The 21,590-nt window shown below is 30.0% G+C and overlaps 2 protein-coding genes across 3 annotated transcripts; one reads left to right on the top strand and one right to left on the bottom strand.

The window, feature by feature from the left end:
- Positions 1-1,300: 1,300 nt before the first annotated feature.
- Positions 1,301-5,998, bottom strand: ATMPK8 (Protein kinase superfamily protein). Its single transcript, XM_083068961.1, has 11 exons — positions 5,676-5,998; positions 4,606-5,014; positions 4,399-4,526; positions 4,220-4,279; positions 3,955-4,104; positions 3,660-3,815; positions 3,420-3,557; positions 3,257-3,330; positions 2,681-2,786; positions 1,999-2,190; positions 1,301-1,749 (listed from the first exon to the last, which is right to left on the bottom strand). Exons 1-11 carry the CDS (start codon positions 5,910-5,912, stop codon positions 1,675-1,677), a joined length of 1,725 nt encoding a protein of 574 aa, XP_082925087.1. The 5' UTR covers positions 5,913-5,998; the 3' UTR covers positions 1,301-1,674.
- Positions 5,999-16,131: 10,133 nt separating this feature from the next.
- Positions 16,132-19,765, top strand: LOC109799711 (uncharacterized). Of its 2 annotated transcripts, XM_083068960.1 has the most exons (5): positions 16,132-16,608; positions 16,693-17,511; positions 17,614-17,661; positions 19,050-19,121; positions 19,215-19,765. In XM_083068960.1, the coding sequence occupies exons 1-5, from the start codon at positions 16,510-16,512 to the stop codon at positions 19,488-19,490; spliced, it is 1,314 nt and encodes a 437-aa protein (XP_082925086.1). In that variant the 5' UTR covers positions 16,132-16,509; the 3' UTR covers positions 19,491-19,765. The 2 variants fall into 2 exon arrangements, with proteins under 2 accessions (XP_082925086.1, XP_020215915.1); XM_020360326.3 differs by lacking the exon at positions 17,614-17,661 and having other exon boundaries at positions 16,142-16,608.
- The last annotated feature ends 1,825 nt before the right edge of the window (positions 19,766-21,590 follow it).

Here is a 21,590-nt window from a genome sequence, read left to right as displayed (position 1 = left end):
TAATCCTTACTACATGCTTTGAATCGATTTTAACAAGACGGGTAGAGTCTAGGACCAACCATAATTCATTCATTTTAATTGGTCAGTGATTTATTTTAGTGTTTATTTATTATAGAATTCATATATAATTAATGATTATAAATTGTTTACCTATCTTATCCATGGTTGTATGAACAGGTTCCTTTGGTTGCTAGTCTTCCCTTTCTATCTCCAAGTTGGGATGTGACTTTTGATGATAAGGTGCTAATAATTATGGTTGAAAATGAAACTAACCTATCATAGTTACAGTGATGCAGACTTTAGCAATCCTCTCATCACCAGACATTAAGGAATGACAAATGTTTCATCCTCCAAAAACTTATTTCGAAACTTGATCTAAATTAATAATAAAAAATTGATTTAAACAATAAAATATTAAATTATATAATTATTTTATAATATATTTATTTTTAAATATTAATATTTTAATTATTCGGAATATATAACAATGTTCGCAATGACCCGTGGACCTACACTATATGCTACTTGACATATTATCCCAATAAAGTTTAATAGGTCTGTCTAAGTAATTAAGTTGATCTTTCGTTGACCCGCTTTGACTCGTGTAAATTGACAGACTAGTGATAATCCAACACAGCACAGGTGAATGAGGTGGAAATAAGACACAGGATAGGAAGAAAAGGGGAGAATATTATTATAAAATTGTTACAAAATGCGTTAATAGGTTTTTTTTTTTTTTAAATAAAAAATATTACAAAGATAGTTGTAATGAGAATTGAACCTAGGTCTTCATATTTCTGATTACCACAACCATTTTCCACCTAACTACTTGGTTAACCTTAGTAATCTAAAATGCGCTAGTAATTAATTAGTGATGTAACTTAATATTAATATATATATATATATATATATATATATATATGCGTGTGTGTTATTTCATTTATAAATATTAATGAAATCATGTGGACGAAGTATATTAGATAACAAAATAAATGAATGACACAACTTTGAGTCATGAAATTTTGTGGAAATTTTTTTTACAAAATAACTCCTTTTATTAACTTTATCAATAATTAATTTATCAAAAATTATATTTAAAAAAAATCTTTTTAGAATCACATTTTTTCACCAATAGAATTCAAATTTAGACCTTACTCAAGAAATAACCTAATTTCTTTTCGACTAATGACATTGATTTTATGAAATGGGAATATTTTTAATATGTATTTTTGAACGAGAATATTTTTGAGTTAGTTCTTCAAAAAAAGATTCATAAGAATTCTAGAGTTAGTCTGTGAACTGTATAAACCCCATTCATTCAATTTATTCCATTACATAATAAATTAATATCACAAAATCAAATTTAATAACGGTTGGATCTAAAACTGCACACCCTACAGTTTCAAGAAACTGCAAAGTATTATACGAGGCCTCCAACGAGAGGAAGATAATGTTTTGGTAATTGGTAACATTCTCTCTTTTCCTTTCTGTTTCATAATAAAATATAACATGACTAGTATACATTGCGTTTCCGTACATAGATGAATAATTACAACAGTAATGGAAGTTCATGACTAACGGCGTCCTAAAGTAAGCTTCTAGTGCTAATGATGACAAACCACCACCTCTTTCTCTTTGTGGAAAGAACCAAAGCATGGAACACCAAAATCATAATCAAACATGGAGGGCAGTAACCTCATCCATCACTTCATCCACTGCCTCATCATTTACCTCCCTAATTGGCTCGTCCTACATGAATGTATTTTATTGAGAACACAAAAATTCGCAACCAATTATAATATAAGCTAAAGATAAATTATTATTTGATCCGGGACAACAGTATAGTCCCGACTAATCTTTGTGACAAGTTATTAATACTTCTATTTTAAATTAAAAAGAATGTGGTAATATATTATGTAGCGATTAACTAAGATACCATGTTATATTTTCTCCAGACTAAGAGCTTAGTCATGCAGTTGAAAAGATAGAGTTAGCTACCTCTTTATCTTTATTTTGTTTCACAACTATACACTTGGAAGCACTAATACTGGCACTCTTCATCAAGCTACGTTTGGGGGTTCCATTTTGAGCACCTGTCGCATCAGATCCAGGAGGACTATGAAGATTTGCACCACTCGGCATTTCAGAATCGTTGTTTTGATTACTTTCATTCTTGGGAGCACAAACTCGCTCTCTGCAAAAAGTGAAATTGCATTAGTCAAATGCATATGATTCAAACAGTACAATATAAAAGGTTCACAACTTCACACGTTTGTCTGCCAAATTCATCTTTAAATAGACAATAATAATTTGGATCTATGTTTAAAATCCATGAGAATAATGTCGGGTTGTGTTTTGTAGTTTGTTTGCTGGATATACTTTTCAAGAGTACCATGTTGTGTATCAGATATCCACACACATCTCGACATTGTTATCATATTGTTCACTTTGCCTAAATCATTGTAGATTTATTTTTAGTCATCATTAAAAAAGTTTCATACCAATGTAGAATGTATGTGTTTTATAAGTTTGCGTTTCTCCTCTTTTCTTAATAATGTGAAACTTTATTTGTATCCTAACAAATACTATAAAAACAAATTACATCTCCAAAAGAACAAGACTAAGCTGTTCAACGTGCAAGTTGGCAATCCAATATTTGAACAAATTGTTTAACCAAAACTTGCCTAGGTAAGGAGGCATGCTGTCTCTGCAATGGAGTGCTTCGTTCACCTTTGCCATAATGCTCCTCAAGATGTGCAAACTGTCGCTTAAACCGATCCACCCCACTATGCAACAAGATAACATAGAATCACCGATTAATAACAAAAGCGTGTAAAACTTAAATTTCAAACAACCCCACATTCCATCTCAGAGTTGTTAGATGACATGGGAAATACAGAACGAAAACTAGACATCAGAAATTTTGTATTAGTCGAAATTTTATGGCAAGTAAAATAAGCATTTCTGGGTTTTGCTAATGAAGGTTCTAGTTCTGTATGGATATTTGCAAAAAATAAAAATAAATAAATAAATAAATAAAAATTCAACATTGTCTCAGGGCAACAACAGTAAATACAAGCCTGGTTCCTGTTAATAGTTAACAAATTAGGTGTTGAGAACATTATACAATAAAAATTGGTTTAGTATCTTATTTCAATAATGAAGGACTATTCCTTGTCCCTTGCGAAAGTTCCATGCACAATGTTTGATATAAGCAGTTAATCACCAAGCCTTCAATAAAATATAGCACATCTACCTTGGATACATGAAGCTAGTTTGATCTCCACCACGAAGATATTCCTGGAGCATTTGAGGATGATACTCCAAAATCTGTTCAATTCAAACATTTAAATAATTATTATCACAACACATTGAAGCCAATAAATTGAAGCAGAAGTGACATAAATGTATGATCATACCTCTCGATAAATCAACTCTCTGACATCATCTTTGGTCAATTTCCTTCTCTCAAATTCGAACTCAAGTTTTGAAATAGGTTGAGTGGATGGTTCACGGTCCACGTTCGCCAAACCATTGAAGTAAGGATCAGCTAAAGCCTGATATCACAAACATACGAGAAAAAATATATATATATTCCCTTTGGTATTATCAAAGAATTTTCCACTTTGGCAACGATATATAGGTTATAATAGATCTACCTCTTCAGCTGTTGGACGGTCTTTAGGATCAAATGCAAGTAGGCGCTCCAGCAAACGAAGACCTAATGGATCTGCATTTGGAAATTTTTGGGAGAATGGAACCTGTTGCTTTTTTCTCATGCTACTAAGATACCTTTTAGCTTTTTCATTTCGAATCTGTAATGAAGAATAAGAATTTATATGCTAAAGGACAGAGTAGAGGAAATAAAATTAAGCCTTGATGGTATTGATTGCAATAAACCATAAGGTATATCTTATAAACATAATACCATGTTTAGAATTTTGATATACTAACCCTCGCAATGGACTCAGGAGGGGGAGTGCCAAGCAAATCAGTCATGAGATCCAATTGGTGTACAACATTTTTCCCAGGAAACAATGGCTTCCCAGTGAGCATTTCTGCAAATATGCATCCAATGCTCCAAATATCAATTGCGGGGGTATACTGCAAAGGACAAGGGTTTCAAAATTACATGCATATTTCAATACACCCAGCCTATTCAATTTCTCACTTCATACACAATCCAAGAAAAGATGTTAAAAGAAAGGAAGCAGCTTACTTTTGAGAAAAAAGAACCACAAAGTTCAGGTGCACGGTACCACCGAGTTGCAACATAATCCTTATTTAAAGTAGATAAAAATGAGTCAGTAACAGCTTTAGGGAGAAACCTAGATTGCAATTTGTAATTTCCAACTCAAAATCTTAAAAGTGAGAGCATAATTAACAAATGTAACTCACAGTCCAGAATATAGCTGATGGGGCATCATTAAATGAAACTCTAGCAAGCCCAAAATCACATATTTTTAGTTTGCAATCAGCATTAGCAAGAATATTTTTTGGCTTCAAATCACGATGAAACACGTTTGCTGCAAGAAAAATTTCCACACTAGTTTAATTTCACTATCAGAAAAAGTCAAGGAGCTAGTTTTAACAAGGACACAATACCTGTATGAATATATTTCAGACCCCTGAGAAGTTGGTACAAGAAAAATTGGTGGTGCTCAGGAGTAAGATCATCATTTGCCTTAATTACTTGATAGAGGTCAGATTCCATCAACTCAAAGACAACATAGATATCCCTGAACTCTCTCCGCGAAGGAGGAAGCATAATATGCTTAATTTCCACAATATCAGGATGTCGAAGCAACCGCAAGAGCTTGATTTCTCTAAGGATCCGCGTGGCGTCTGATACATGCTCAAAAACATCATTAATTTTCTTGATTGCAACCCTTTCTCCAGTATGAGCATCAACTGCAGAACCCACAACACCATAACTTCCTTTTCCAACAACCTCTTGGATCTGGTATTGACTTGCCTCTCCATACTCAGTAAAAAACTCTGTCTCTGGGGCACCCTGCTTTATAACCACAAACCATTAGAAACATAATTTATCTTAACCGGATCTCTACTTTTGACCTACTACAATTTTTACGGTAACATGTGAAACACAACATAAAATCCATCAAGAAAGAACATAGTATCGAACTCAAATAAACAGACAATGACATGAAATTCAATACTTTATCTCACAATATGTCGTATACCATTGCAGGACACACACCATAGAGCTTTTTGTTGTTTCTCATTTGTTTATACCTTTCAAAATAATCTTATTTTAGGTATTATCAGACATTAAATGTGACACCTCTTCAGGAATTCAAACATTGATTCGCTAATCTTATATTGTCAGAAATTAAATGTAACACCTCTTCAGGAATTCAAACCTTGATTTGGCACGATGTAGAAGATTAGCCCATGCTAGACTCAACCCATTTATAGTTTATGGACACCATCCATCTAGTACTCTAGGAAAAGTACAGATAGAGGGGGAAAAAACAAGGATACAATACAGCCAAATTGATCCAAACAATCACAGAAGAAGATAAAGATGTAAGGGTGGAAGAAAAAAAAAACGAAACTTGAGAAGTACCCAATAAGGCAAGAATAAAAATAAAACAAGAGAAGCAGATCGCAATAAAAAGCAGAAGAGGGGCGATGAAAAAACAAAAAAGAACCTTTTTGTGGGGATCCATGGAAGAGGGTTTGAAGGGGATTTGTGTGGGAACTTTGATGGGCTTGAGGGTAGAGAAATCGAAATCAGAGAGGTCGTGGTTGGGAATGGAAGCCAATTGCGCGCGCAAATCTCTCACATGGACACGGCTATTGTTAGCATTGTTGTTGTGGTCTTCAACAGAAGCGCGTCGTTGAAACAAGCGTCGAATCCCTTCCACGAGTGTTCCTCTGCCACCCATGTAGATTGATTGATTGATTTACTTCACTCTTTCTTTGCCTTTGACTCAATCCAGCACTGCATAACTCATATGCATTCTTCTCCGTTTCTTTTCTATTAACCCTTAAACTCTTTTTATTATTTTTTATTTGACTTAATCTGTTACTGGAAAATTTTATATACCGTAAAATTTTTTACACCGACAATTAATCATATCATTTAAATTATTTTATTTTTATTTTATTAAATAAATTATTGACATGATATTATTAAAATATATGATTGATTATTAGTGTAAAAAAATTTTACATTTACAGGTGATTAACTCTTTTTTTTTATTATTATTATCTCGCTTACCTTGTTTATTTGTTCAACTCTCCTTGTTTACTTTTCGGCTTCTCTACTATAATACTTTTTTATTGTTTATCCTTTTTTGTCTTTTTTCTATGTAATGCAAAAGTGCAGCTTTTGGTTCAGACAGTGATCGTGTTGGATGACTGTGTTTCGTAGACAGAGATTGAGATCATTCATTCATATTACATGCCTTTGGTATGTTGTGTTGAGGTGGTAACTGTACTGGTTACTTTGTTTTGGGTGCCAGCTTGAATATTGTGTTGCTGTGGCGTGACGTGTGATTGTGAATGAGTTGTTACTTGTTAGTGACCATGGATTTTGATCACACATTGCTCAATGCTCATTGCTTACGCGGATCCTTTTTAATCATTGTTAATGAAAAATTTGTTAGCCATTACGGTAAGTTAAATAATTAAGAAATTAGTAAATATAAAATATTTATTAAAATATATTAATAATATAAGATGTTAAAAATTAATTAATTATTAATTATTTCTCTAATTCTTAATACTCAAACATGAAACTTTAAAATATTGTAAATGTAACTGAATAACGTGACTATTTTAGTATCTCGGAATCTGCCCAACTTAAAAAAGTTATGTTTTCGGTACTTAAAAAAACTATAAACAGTCATTAACACTCAAACATTTTTATTATTGTAATTAGATTTTTTTTATTTATTAAAATTATAGTGATAATACCATAATTTAAACAGATTCTTTATATTTTACTTCTATTTTTCACCACTAGAGTGACTGATTCAATTGGATTTGATTAGTTAATTCAACTTTATTTATATAATATTTATGATAATTAAAACAAAAAATAAATAATTTTTTAATTAAATTTTAATATAAATTTGCAAACAACTCCTAACTTTTATCTAAACAAAAATAAAATTCAAACTTTTTAAACAGACAAACAATTTTAAACAGTCAAAAACATACTACAATAATTAATTAGTCAATAGCATGAATGGTAAAATTGGTATGATTGATTTTCTAAATGCCTTTTAATTAATCAATTAAATGTCTTTTTAAACCTTTTAGCCCTCTTATAAAGAAATTAAAATTAGCCCTTGCCCTCATAATTGATTTAATAAGTTAATTGGGATGAAGATGTATGTTATGTGTACTAGTTTTACCATAATTATTTCTCTCTTTTTATGTTCTAAAATGTCTTTTTATCAAAAGCACTTAAATTGGTAACATTAATGGTAAATAGTAATTAGTTGATTGGGATCAAAATGTATATTATGTGTGCTAGTTTTACCACCATCATTCCTCTCTTCTTGATGCTATAAAATACATTTTCTATCAAAAACACTTAATTTGGTAACATTAGTAATAATAAGTTGATTGGAATCAAAATGAATGTTATGTGTATTAGTCTTATCGCCATCATTCATGTCCTTTTGATGGTTTAAAATATCTTTTATCAAAAACATTTAAACCGATAACATCAATAGTGAGATTAATAGTATACTCAATATATTCAATTTATAAACATTATCATTTATGCTCTTGAGAACTTGATAAAGGATCGTACTTTCTTATAAACAATTTAAACGGTGATAGTCCTAAGCATAGATAAGGTAGATGATTGCCCATGACTCTATTTTTAGAGGAACACCAATTTAAAAAAAAAATATATAAAAATAAAAATAAATTTTACATAACTAAATTATATTAAAAAATATTATAGTGAAAAAATTAATCAACCACAAATAACCAATTAATATGTAATGTTTTTATTTCTCAAATAAAATCAACTTGTAATTTAAGATAAATAAATCAATGATGTTAAATATAAAGGAAAAAGTGTGATATATAATATATTATGGACTTGTTTCTTTTAATTTCTCTTATCCTATATTTTTATTATCCTTGATGAATATAGATCATCTTGGAATTCCTCATTTTCCTTTTACATACACACATGCATGTACGCACTCACACACATATATAATAATTCCTTGATTTTCTCTATATTCTCTTAATCGTGATTTCATATACTTTGTTAGAATCTTAAAATTGAATTGAAATTTTAGCTTTTTGTTTATACTTGTCTAATTATTTTGGTTTGAATATGTTGCATAAAAAACAACCTTATGATCATCTAAAATGAAAAAGAAATAAATAAGTTAAAACTGACATTGATTCTCAAAAGGGTACTTTTGACAAACTTTTTGTTAAACATCCAATAATTTTTTCTTTAAAATGATGCAAATCTAGATAATATATACTTCAAAATTTTGAGAATAAAAAATTATATAAAAATAATAAAAAGTCTAATATTTTAGTTAAAAATAATAAAAATAAAAAATAATTATAATGATGAAATTTAATATTTTAATAATAAAAATAACATATTCATGTTAAACAACTTAATCACTATAATTCATTAGACATTTATAATCTAATAACATAAAATAAACTTAGATGTGACTTATAAGATGATTTACTAAAAATGATACTAAATGAGATATATCTATTATGCATGGTCCTAAAAATATTATTAATATCTTAATAATTTTATAATAAATAATTATAAAATTTAAATAATAAAAAATATATTATTTTTATTCATATAAGACCTTGAAAAACTCACAATAATCATAAATTTAGATCACCTTTATATTATATAACATTTTTACTTGTATAAACTCAAATAATCTCCAATTTCAAAAGACAATTGCTTATGGCATTTATTGGTTTGCATGACTCATTGCTTCATTCTCTATTTTTTTTTTAATGTTGAGTTTTGTTATTTTATGAATTCACTAAATAAATTTAACTTTCTTCTTTCCATTTTAGTGCTGATGTGACTTTCTTCTTTCCATTTTAGTACTGCCACAACAAATGAATGGATCCTTACATATAAAAAAAAATTAAGAATTAAAATCATAAATAAGTTAAAGTAGTGTGAATTTAGTGGTAGAAAGAATAACATAATTACAAAATCTATTTATGACCACAAAAATTAAATATTCACCATTTTTTTTTCTACAAAATTAGTAAGACATGATGAAACTCTATGGGAGTATTTAATAAATGAAAAAAAAAAATTCAAGCAAAAAAATCATGATTTTTAGAAAGAAAAATCATAACAACACACTCTTCAATTAGATGAAATTTATTGAAAAACATAAAATTTGGTGTGTCTCAATGTCTCACACCTAATGAGATGATTTTGTCTTTTAATTTTGTAGTTTTTAATAGAACTCAATTAATGAGTAGAAGTTTGTTAGGATGATTATATTATATAGTGTATTACTATATTTCTTATGAATGTTATTTCTTATTAATAAAACCAAATGTGGGAAACTAATTTTCCCAACCTCAAATTTTTAGGAAAGTAAAAGCATTTCTCATACCAAATGCTTCCTAATATTATAAAGTAGTGTACCAATAACATACTAAAAATACTAATAGTTACAAACAATTTTATTTAGTTGTAACTACTCAATTAACTTTCAAGTGACAAGAAATTTCTTTAATGAAGATTGTTCACTAAATAAGATTTTAGCACCGTGAAGATTAATCAAACTTGCATTCATAGTAGATAAGAGATAACTTTAAATGTTATATCACTCATACTATACCACTTAAAAAATATATACTATATTTAAATCATAATTAGTAAAATGCATCAAGTTAATTAAATTGATATAAATTCAATATAAAACTCGGATTTTAAATTTTGAATCCAAATTAATTAATGGCTTATTACAAGTTTAACTTACAAAAACTCGTTTAAAAATTTTAAAATAATGATAAAAAGACTTTGATTAGATTATTAGATGAATTAAATTTAATTTTTTTATATCCTATATGCTATAAATTAAAACTTGATACGATGTTTAGTTAAATATATTACATAATCAATTAAATATAATGTTTATCATGCATAAATAACTTATGAATAATGTCAAGTTTAATTTTATGTAATTAATTGTATTAAATATATAGAATTTTTGTTGTCATTTATACATGTGATCTACATAAAAAAATATATTTAAATTTTTAATCTAATTATTCTCATATATTTTCATTCAACTCAAATAATTTTATAGTATTATTTATTTTTAATTTTCTTTTTATTTCACTAAAATCAAACAATTCAAAATCTTACCTTATTTCTTTCTTAATTTTTTTCATCTATTTTATTTCCTTCTACTCATTATCTATCTTTATTTCATCAACAACACTAGTGAAAGTGTGAAACACACAATAAAACTTTAATAGAAAAAGAAAATAAAGAAATTGGGCTATTGACAAAATATATTTTAAAATTTATTGTAACATGATTGACAGATAGTGTCGGGCAGAAAAATATGTAACTTGCGGCGTTGTGTCATAAAAAAAGATGAAGTCACTTCCTTTGCCATAACTGGAATACAATTATTGAGCGCATTTCTTGAACATCCAATCGGATTATGAAACGTATTGCTATGTGAGAAGATTCACAAAATATCGTCATGTGAATGATAACTAATAAACCTATTAAATATTAAGCCTTAGTTTTACTTTTATTATTTTAGTCTGCATGATGCATGATTCTGTTCTCAATTTTATTCCAACCATTGTGGTTCGTTTGGTATACATGCTTCTTTTATAGACATATTTTAAAAGGTCAATTAAATTGTGAAATTATTTTAAGTTTTAATTAAAAATAATTATTTTATTAATTAGTAATATTAAAACTTAATTAATATTATTTTTTTAATAATATATAATAATTTAACCATTGTATTTTAATTAATTTTAATGATAAAATATTTTATCATTATAGGATCAGAAACTTGATTAATTTTAATTATGATGATTAATTGATTTTAATACATGTCATATTCTATAAGAGATAATGATATAGGATCAGAAACTTGCTAGGATGATAATCCAGATTGCTTTTGTATTGAGTCTTAAATGCTAGTATTAATTACTCAACACTTGATGGGATTAGAGTAGACTCTAATAGATATCATTTGAGTAAGTTTTGAGACTATTGGAATCTTGTTGCAGTATTTCATTAATTGTGAAAGCTTTATCTATTCTACATAATAAAGATTGATTTGCATGTTGCCTTAGCAAGACCTAACTCGTCATCTCCATTTGGTGTGATTGCTTGTGGGGAAACAAACATAAAGGTAAGAGGGAAAACTCATGTTACACATAAATAAGTGTATAATGCAGTTCCACCAAATTTCAAATACTTAAATAACATAAATGTGGTAAATGTAAACATACTGGTATACTACCCAACTTTGGTTAATTGAAAAGATAGGAGATTCAAGTTAGTTTGTTCTTTTTGCATGGTTCTAATTTGCAACAAACATAGAATTTACTTGTTAAGTTATATTTTATCATATGTAGGGTATTTTTTTAGGTTCGCTCTTAACAATTCCATTAAAATATTAGTGGCTTGATATATGAATGGTAAAAATATTTTTTTAGTCGTTATAATTTCATTTTCTTTACCTCTTGATTTTTATAATTTAAAATATATATCTTTAGGCTTTATATTTATTTATTTTCAATCATTTTTAATTCTTATAATTTAAGATAATATTTTTTTGTAATTCGTTTTCTGTAAACATGGTAGATACCTAATTTTGTGAGGGTAAAAAATATATTTCAATAATGGATGTTATATATAAGAGTAAAAAAAGATATATAGTGTCAAAAAACTTAATTTAAATAATATGTACAGAGTTATAAATTTAAATTTTAGTGTTGTTATTGTAATTTTAATAGATAAAAAACACTTTTTTTCCCTGCATGCTTATTTAAATTACGTTTTAAATTATAAAAAATATATTTTAAATTATAAAAATTAAAAACTAAAAAAAATTAACTTATGGATAAAAAATTTAGACACACTTTAACTTACTTCAACAAACTTGGGTTTAATTAATTACCGGACTTTACCGCAAAATCTTCATAATTAATACCTTGCAATATTTTAACACAGAATGTTATAATGCTACAATTAATACTGAATTCAAAGTTACTGTAATATAATGGCCTTTTTTCTGGCCAATGTCATTATATCATCCTTGAAAGGATCACGAAAACAAATTAACAAAACATTTAAAGAAAAAAACAACACACACAAACATGAGACATTCTAAACTTGTAAGCCACTCATAAGAAGGCAAACATGTACTTTAAGTTAAATTTAAACAAAATATCTTACTTTGAATTTTTTTGGAGATGTTGCATAAATTGTGAATCTGCAAATAAAAACCATGACAGTTTCGTGTATTCTTTTAAAAAAAAATATTAAGTTTCTCATTAATTAGTTTTGAGGAAAAAAAATCTCAAGATATATTTATCAATCTTAATCAAGAAAAAATAATTTTTTTAATCTTAAGTAAATTAGTTATTTAAGTCTTATAATAAGTATCAAAAATAGAATTAAATGTTATTTTAAATAAGAGACATTACGCCTAAATTATAAATCATATTTTATGGAAAAATTATACATAAATTTATACAAAATTACATTCTCTTTATTTTAAATGATTTTGCACTCTTGTTAACAATTCAACAAGCACATTTATTTCTCAATGTAAACACACCACAAAAATCACAACTCAACAATGTTGTTTATAGTGTTTTTTCTTTTCTTTCTTAGAAGTTATGTCTCTCATATATTAGTTCTCAAAAAAAGTTGTTAGTCAACTATCTAGCAATTTATTAAATAATTAATAATGTTGTTGTTGTGATAAGAATTAAGATGATCCAATCCGACAAATAATTAATTATCATTCATAAATGAAGGTAGTTTGGTGGGAAAGGGAAATGTGTGGCGGAATCATTGGAAGTAACAGAAGAGCAGTCATTCACAACAAACAAACCCTTCGAATCATTCCAACGCTACTTTTTCAAAATGGCGGGACAACTTTCGCCATTCACATTTTTCAAATTTTATTTTTGGTTTTTGGTGAACTAAAAATTTCAATATTTCCTTTCCCTCCTTTCTTACTTCATTTTCATTAAAAACGATGGACCATTCAATTATTTTAATTCTCAGATACTCCTAGTAAATACTAATAACTTAGTAATCTTATATGTCTATAATTTTTTGAATTAGTTTTATATGTGTTTATATATTAGTTTTATGTTCAACAGAAAAAACAAATATTTCAATATAAAAAATAAAATAAAAGCTTGTAAATATCATTTATTTAATCTAGATTAAGTTGAATTCAACTTATTCTCCTATACGCACCACCGTAGTATAAAAACAATATTTGATGTATTAATTATTTTTAAACTAAAATACTCATAATAAAAATATGTTATCTTAATTTTATAAAATACATCAATTATAAACTCTTTAAAAGACACACATTCTAATTAGTTAGATAATAAATAACATTGTATTTTATTATAAAGTAGAGTAACATTAATGCATTGTGTCAATTGATTCAATCTTAAAACGAGTGTGAATAATGAATAAGCGTTAAAGAATTCAATTCGCCTTAAAATCATATATACATTACCAATGTTTTGTATTTTAGTCCAAATTATATGCATACGAGATCCGTGAATAATGGAACTTATTATTGTTTAAATTAGAGTAACATTGACGTTACTTGTTTCAAAAAAATTCAAATTTAAAATAAGTGTGAATAATGAACATGCGTTACAAAAATCAATTCACCTTAAAATCATAAATAAGTTATTAATATTTTGTATTTTAGTCCAAATTATATGCACATAAGATCAATGAATAATGAACTATATTTTAGTCTAAAATAAAGTAACATTGATACTATTTATACCATAGCATTGAATTTATCTTAAAATGAGCATAAATAATGAGCGAGTGTCAAAGATTTCAATTCACATAAAAATCATAAACATGTGCATCAGACTTTGAGACTATTTTACCCTTTATTTTTTTTTTGCAGATTAATAATTAACGGAGTAGATTTCAATTCACTAAATCATAAATATGCTCATAATAATTAATGGAATAGATTGTAGTTCAACAGTCTCAAAAATGCAAAAAAAAAAAAGAGGGTAAAATAGGAAAGTAAATAATAAATATTTTTGAAAACTAAAATATCAATGATTTCCTTAAGTCCTGTGCAAAACCTTAAACGACTATGAAAAAAAATGAAAGAAGTAGTCTAAAATAGCATAACTTTGAGGCTATGTATTGGAAAACTCAATTCATCTTAAAACGAGCATAGACAATGAATGAACATTAAAAATTCAATTCACCTTAAAATAATAAGCATGTTATAAATAATTTGTATCTTAGTCCAAATTACATGCATTTGATATCCAAGAACAATGAATTGTACTTTAGTTCCTATTATAAACACCTATCTTAATAAATAAAAATTGTTATAAATTTGAGCTTTAAGGTACTTTGTAGGTAGTTTAGGGCATTCACAACATGAGATCTTAAACTCCAAAAGTTACTACAACGATTTGTTTAACTTGCATCTCCCATTGCACTTAACTTTTTTTGAGCATTAGAGGCTTACAAAAGCATGAGAGTTTTTGTGTTGTTTTTAATTAAAAAACAAACTTATAATGTATTTTTTTATAAATATTATACATTAAAATTTTCTTAAAAACTAATATTATAAAAACCTCCCGTGTTCAATGAGGTTTTGGAGAAACAAGCTCCAAAGGTGTAATATATGGTGAATAGAGCCCAATTATGACATGTGATACTATTTAGCATATGATATATATACATAATAAATTATGCTTATTATGGGGATGACAAATAAACTTATATTATTGCAACTTTGATGAGAAATACATAATTTGATTAGATGCAGGTAATATTAATTTATTAATAAATTGGGCTTAATTACGTGAATATGTATATAGTTATCTGCTTCGTACTTATACTTGTATTCATTTAAAATTTATAAAAACAATTTAAAAAAAAAATTCATTTAACATTTATATAATTTTTACTAACTTAAATTTATGTCAATAAAACTTAATTAATATAATTTTGTAATTATTATTTTATATTTTTTAACATTTTATTTTCAAAAAACAAATATTTAATTAATTTATAAGCAAATATACTTAATACTTTACGGGAACAAGGATAAATGCGCAAATTCAATTCCCGTCAAGTATGGGAATATAGATAATTACAAGGAAAGAGGACGAAGATAAATTCATATCCGATTTATTTGAAATCTATTTAAAAATTAAAGAAAAAAAATTAAGTGGAGAGAATAATATTCATATAAATTCTTAAATTGAAAAAGAAAAAGAACGTAATGCTTACATATGAATCACATTTTAACACCTAAAGAAAAGGTCTCTGTGGGAAATGACATTACTCATTCCTTATTCATGACATATCAATCATGTCAAAGCATCACAAAATTAATAGAAGATATCAAACATTAGTTTTCAAAAGAACATTTTGATCAACACCTTCAGAAAACTAGTTAATAATAACCCAATTCCGAACGTATCAAGATCCAACAAATTTGTATAATTAAAAGCAATATTATGAGTGATGTAGAATTATAAACACAAATACTTTGATATTTATACTCTTTAAATAAAGGATCAAAATTAAAATTCTTCTTACTTGAAACACGAAGTTTGCACTAAAATATTACTTTACTTCTATATATATATAAAAAAAAAGAGTTGATCAGATAAAAATGGAATAGATTTTCTTAAGAAAAAAATAAAAGCTATTTAAAAAAGAGCCGGCCAGGCCACTATAATTTAATTTCCACCATAACTTGAAAGATTATACATTTACTGCTTTCATACTGGATGACAACATATTTATTCATAACTTGCAATATTAAAAAAAAAACAAAAATTAAGGAAGTTTAATTGAATTAGTTGAGGTGCTTGGGGTGTTGTAAATGGATGAAAAGAAAAGCAGAGAAGTGTTACCATGGTTTTGGAAAGAAAGTGGTTAAGTATGAAGAGAGTTAAGTTTAAGGAAAGTAGATCAACGGCAGAGGAGGGATGAGTGAAAATGAAGGGTTGAGAAGGCAGGATGGATGACATGATGTAAGTTAAAGACTTGATTCAGACAAGACTGAACTACGCTAACCTGTAACCGTAAGCCACTCACCACGACACACCTATCAAATGACCTAACCTAACCCCCCTTTTCTCACTCTCACTTCACTCTTCACTCTTCACTCTTCACTCTTCACTCTTCACTCTTCGCTCTCTCTCCTCAATCTATTTCCCAAATTTCGAATCTTCTCTTCCATCTCTTTCTCTCTCTCTCTCTCTCTCTCCATGGACCCATCCTCGATCCCTCCCCCTCCGGCCACCGTCGAACCCAGCAACAATCACGTGACCCCCGCGGAAAACCCCACCCACCCCCCTTACGACGAGGTACGTAGCTCATGTTAAATAGAATTAGTGTTTTTATGCGTTTGAGAAAGAGAAAGAGTAACATATGCAGCGTACGTGTTGCAGATGATATACACAGCAATCGGTGCTCTGAAGGAGAAAGACGGTTCGAGCAAGCGAGCCATAGGGAAGTACATAGAGCAAGTGTACAAGGACCTTCCACCAACGCACTCGGCCTTGTTGACTCACCACCTAAACCGTTTGAAATCCTCTAACCTTCTCGTTATGGTCAAAAAATCCTACAAGCTCCCTGGATCTGCCTCTGCTTCTCACCCTATTCCTGTTCCTCTTCCCGCATCTCCTGCGCTTCAACCCCAACGAAGCCGCGGTCGCCCCCCTAAGCCCAAGCCCAATGACCCCGTCTGGGCTGCGCTTGGTCTTGCTGACGCCCAGGCTGCCAAGCGACGCCCCGGCCGTCCTAAAAAAATTGGACCCCTTGTCAGCCCTAACCCTGCTGTCCCGGGCCGAAGAGGCCGCCCACCTGGCTCCGTTAGATCTAAGCTGCCCAAGAGGCCTGGCCGTCCTCCCAAGCCCAAATCCGTGTCGGCCATCTCCAGCGGGCTCAAACGACGCCCGGGACGCCCGCCCAAAGCCCAATCCAACCCCACCGTCATCCCCTTCGCGGCCCCTGTTGCTGCTCTTGGCCAGCCCACAGCACCACCACTCGTTGCTGCTTCCGTGCCCAATGGCTCTCCCAGGCCCAGAGGAAGGCCGAGGAAGAATGTTGCCGCGGCTGCTCCGGCGCTTCTTTCTGTTGCTGGTGCTGCGCGTGGCCGTGGCCGCGGACGCCCGAAGCTCTTACCGGTCATGAGGCAGGGCCGCCCTCCCAAGCTCGCTGTTGGAAGGCCCAAGAATACTGCTGGCAGGCCCGTGGGCCGCCCAAAGGTTATACTACTTTTTTTCTTTTTGCTGCTTAATTAATAATGTCATGCTTCGAAGTTCTAACTTTTTTTTGTTTATGCTATCTGTTTTTCTTATGCTTCCAAGACAAGCATCGTTGCATTTACGCTAGCTGGCTTCGTAAGCATATTTATGGTACTATTATTTTTTTGGGAGGTTGGATACTTTAAGTACGGACTAGATTCAATGTTTGATTGCCTAAAGTAAACCTTATTCTCATTTCTCGCTGACTTTTTGAACTCATTCCTTTGTAAGCAAAATGAAAAATGAAGAGTATAAAATGTCTGATTTCCGCAATAAGTATGTTGAGAAAAAAAAACTATTTTTTTTTTATTTTATATATATATCTTTTATGAGGCAAACAGATAGGGAAAATTAATTTTTATTATTTTGGATTTTTTTTACATTTTCTCGTTTCATCAGTTGGCCATTTGAATTTTTTTTTTTGCATAATTCCTAATTTTTGTTTTGGTGTCATTGGAAAATTTTGTTGTCTCTTTAGGAAGTGTTTTTGTGATGTACGTGTCCGACAAAGATAAAAATTACTTAAACAAGTGAACGACTATCCGATGTGAGCGTGTTTGCCTTATTATGTGCGTCTTCTATATCTGTCCTTGAGTTCAATTTAAGTGTATTGTACGTTTTATTTTTGTTTGGTTTAGATCAATTGCTGTGCAGAAAGGTAATTTTGCTGCCACTGGATTCATTTGTTTTTGAGGTGGAGATTTAAGTCTTTGGTTCCATCAAAACTGCCTTTGCAGTAAATGGAGTATGTGCGTGTTACTTTTTCTGTCCATTTAATTTAGATTTTGATGAAATTAATTTTGAACTATCAGACATGATTGAGATGTTTGCTCAAATTAATCTCAGTCATAGACTTTTACATCAATATGTGATTTGTAATGTCTAAATTGTTTTTGATAATAATAAACCAAAGGCTTACTAAAGACGTGTCAAATCTTTTTTTTATTTTTTATTTTTAAATCAATTCTTCTAGAGAAGTTTTTAAACATTTCTTTTCTAAAATATAATTATACCAATCAATACTTTTAACAGTAAATCTTCTGAAAGTAATTTTACTCACATACAAGTCAATTGAACTTTTGTGGGATGAATATATTATTACAGCATCATTCTTCTCATGTATATTTATTTATTATGTTTGGGGGAGATGGACTTTGGGTTGGAGGTTAGAGTTAGTAAAAATATATGTTAACATCAGCCGAAAGGTTGTGAATTTTATGTTTTATTTGAGTGTCGACTATGTTGGATGAATTAACAGATTCAGTAAATAATAAGAATTATCACTTATCATTCAGACCTCTAAGATGAGTGGATTATGTAGTTTGATCAAAGAAAGTTATGGATTATATAAAATATGCACAGCTACGAGCTCTGAATAAATATTTTGTGATTTATATATATATTTTGTTCTGTTTACTGATAAAAATTACTTTTGTGTTATGAATTTAAATTAGTTTACTATTGTGGAAAGTGTTCTCATTTTCATTTCTTGTAAATAGGGAGCGACTGCTGCTGCAATCACAGCACACAAGGCTGCTAATGAAGATCTAAGGAAGAAACTTGAACACTTCGTGAGTTGAAATAGTCTTTCGTTTGAACGTTCAATTGCTTATCAAATTTCATAGATATAGTATAATTTCACGCCTCCATTCTTTAATTTACAGCAATCAAAAGTGAAGGAGTCCCTTGGCATGCTTAAGCCTTATTTCAACCATGAAAGTCCGGTGACTGCAATTGCAGCAATTCAGGAGTTGGAAGTGCTGTCAACTTTGGACCTTAAAGCCCCATTGAGAGACGAGACTCAGCCATTGCCTCAACAGCCATCACCGCTGCCGCAGTCACTGCCACAGACGCAGGTGTATGAGCAGCAATATCCTCAGATACCAGCACAGGCACAGCTTCAGCAATTTTTGCAACCGCATACATCAGCCCCAAGCTAAGCCTGAATTTGATGGAGAAGTTGTACAAGTGTTTGTTATTAACAAGGCACAAGAGGTAAAAGATCTGTAAAGCGGGTAGGAAGTAGCAGTGGTACTGATTTTTCTTAGGGTGAAATAACTCTGTTCATTTTAGTTTGTTGTTGTGCACCTTTAGTTAATTTGACCCCTCAAGTAACTAGCTGGTACTCATGATTCTGTTGTTATTTAAGTTATATTTATTTGACTTTTACAGTGTACTTAATTCACATTAATGTGTATGTTGCTCTCTTTAGTCACTGCTTGCTATTTCTCTTAATTTTGGTGCCTGTGTGAACTTTTTAAAGTTCTGCATGACCCTAATACTGTTTTACAGGCTCGAGAGAACCAAGGATCCAGAGGAATTATCGTAAGTCTATTGATGGATATTAAGATTAATTGATCCATTACAACCTATTATTTTTTCATCACCGTTTATAGTTTCTCCTTTACTTCAGTATACAATTTATGTAGCTTCAGCTATTGAAGTTTAGTTAGTATTCGATTCCATGAGTGGATTATATAGTATATACAATTATACGAGGAGTTTGAAATGTTTCCGTTGAAACAACTAGAAGCAGAATTGTCAACTCCGAAAACTTTTTCCAAAAAGCTTTGGGTATAATGAATTTTGGTTTTTATAGAATAATTGGATGTGATGCCCCGATTTGTTCTTGTTTGTGGGCATCGAGAGGTTTTCATGTTGTTATTCTCTTGCTTTGAAAAAGGTAATATCGCTTGAAGGAAAATATTCACTATTTGAATGCAATTGTTCAATTTAAAAATGCCACAATTATACTCTATTTAAGAAAATTATAATGAGCTTTCATAAGTGAATCGGAAGGGTCCTATCGGTTACGTGGATTGACACGTGATGTCCTATCGGACATCAGAACAAGAGATATATCGGCCACGTGGATCGACACGTCATGACCTATCAGATATTGACGCAGTTCGATCCTGACTTCGGCCCGGCGAAGGGCCAAGAATTATGGAGAACCCAACGCGTTCCCTATCGGCTCGGCCATTACTGTCCATTGACTCGGCCAAAGGTCGAGAACGAAGAGGTTGTCTCGACCGTTCCCAATTGGCTTAGCTAAGGGCTGACAGGATCAGCAGTTAGGACGATGATCGTGATTAATAAGGGAAAACGCGCAATTAAGGCATAATTAGCCGATTAGCATCGTATTACCTAATTTGGTAAATATCAGAAGAGGCCCACTACACTCAAGGCCCATGACAGGTAGTATAAATAGGTCACTTAAAACGAGATATGTCACTGTTCATTTATTACTCGAGAATTGTGTTTGTCCTGACTTGAATGTCGGAGTGTCTTTTGCAGGTACTTCCCCCTTCTGAAACATCCACATGAAACTCTCGTTCGGCCCTTCACCTACCAGAAGATTACGAGTGTGCCTTTCAGACAGGTACAAGAAGAATTTGCATCTTTATTCGTCATTCTTCTATGGCGCCCCAAATGACTTCTACGCCTAATTTTCTTTTCCTTTCATTCTAGAATTTCCCAACATCGCGAGCTTTCTACGTATCCATAACGAAATGATCATCAAAATGACAAAAGATTCTTTTGTGAAATTTCTTTACGTGCAGCAAATTTCTTCAAACAAGGACGCAACACAAGCCTAAAAATTACACATTCACCTGTCATGTATTATAATATCAAAGTTTTTCACTTTTTCTACTAAAGATGTTATACCTCACCAATCAATTACTTTTCATTTATTTCATGTATATGTTTTTGATTTTTCATGTTTCTAGTGTTTCAATTTTTATTTCTAGTTACTCTTTTTTTCCTAAACATTAAATAAATAAAATTAAGGGAAAATAGTGTTTTTAAAAAATTAAGTCATATATATATATAATAATAATAATAATAATATGTATTATTTTATTATTTTCAATTATTATTTTACCACTAATGTAGATTGATAGAATTAATTAGACGATTTAAAATATATTAAAAATTATTATGCTCGGTTAGAAAACTGTTATTACATTTAAGGTTTTATTTTAAATATTATACCAGTGTTTATATAAATATTTTATTATTAATAATTAGTTATATAT

The sequence above is a fragment of the Cajanus cajan genome, chromosome 2 (genome assembly GCF_000230855.2).
Source record: "Cajanus cajan strain Asha chromosome 2, NIPB_CcT2T_4, whole genome shotgun sequence".
Lineage (NCBI taxonomy): Eukaryota > Viridiplantae > Streptophyta > Magnoliopsida > Fabales > Fabaceae > Cajanus > Cajanus cajan.
Note: the sequence above shows the minus strand (reverse complement) of the source record. Positions and strands in the feature narration are given on the sequence as shown.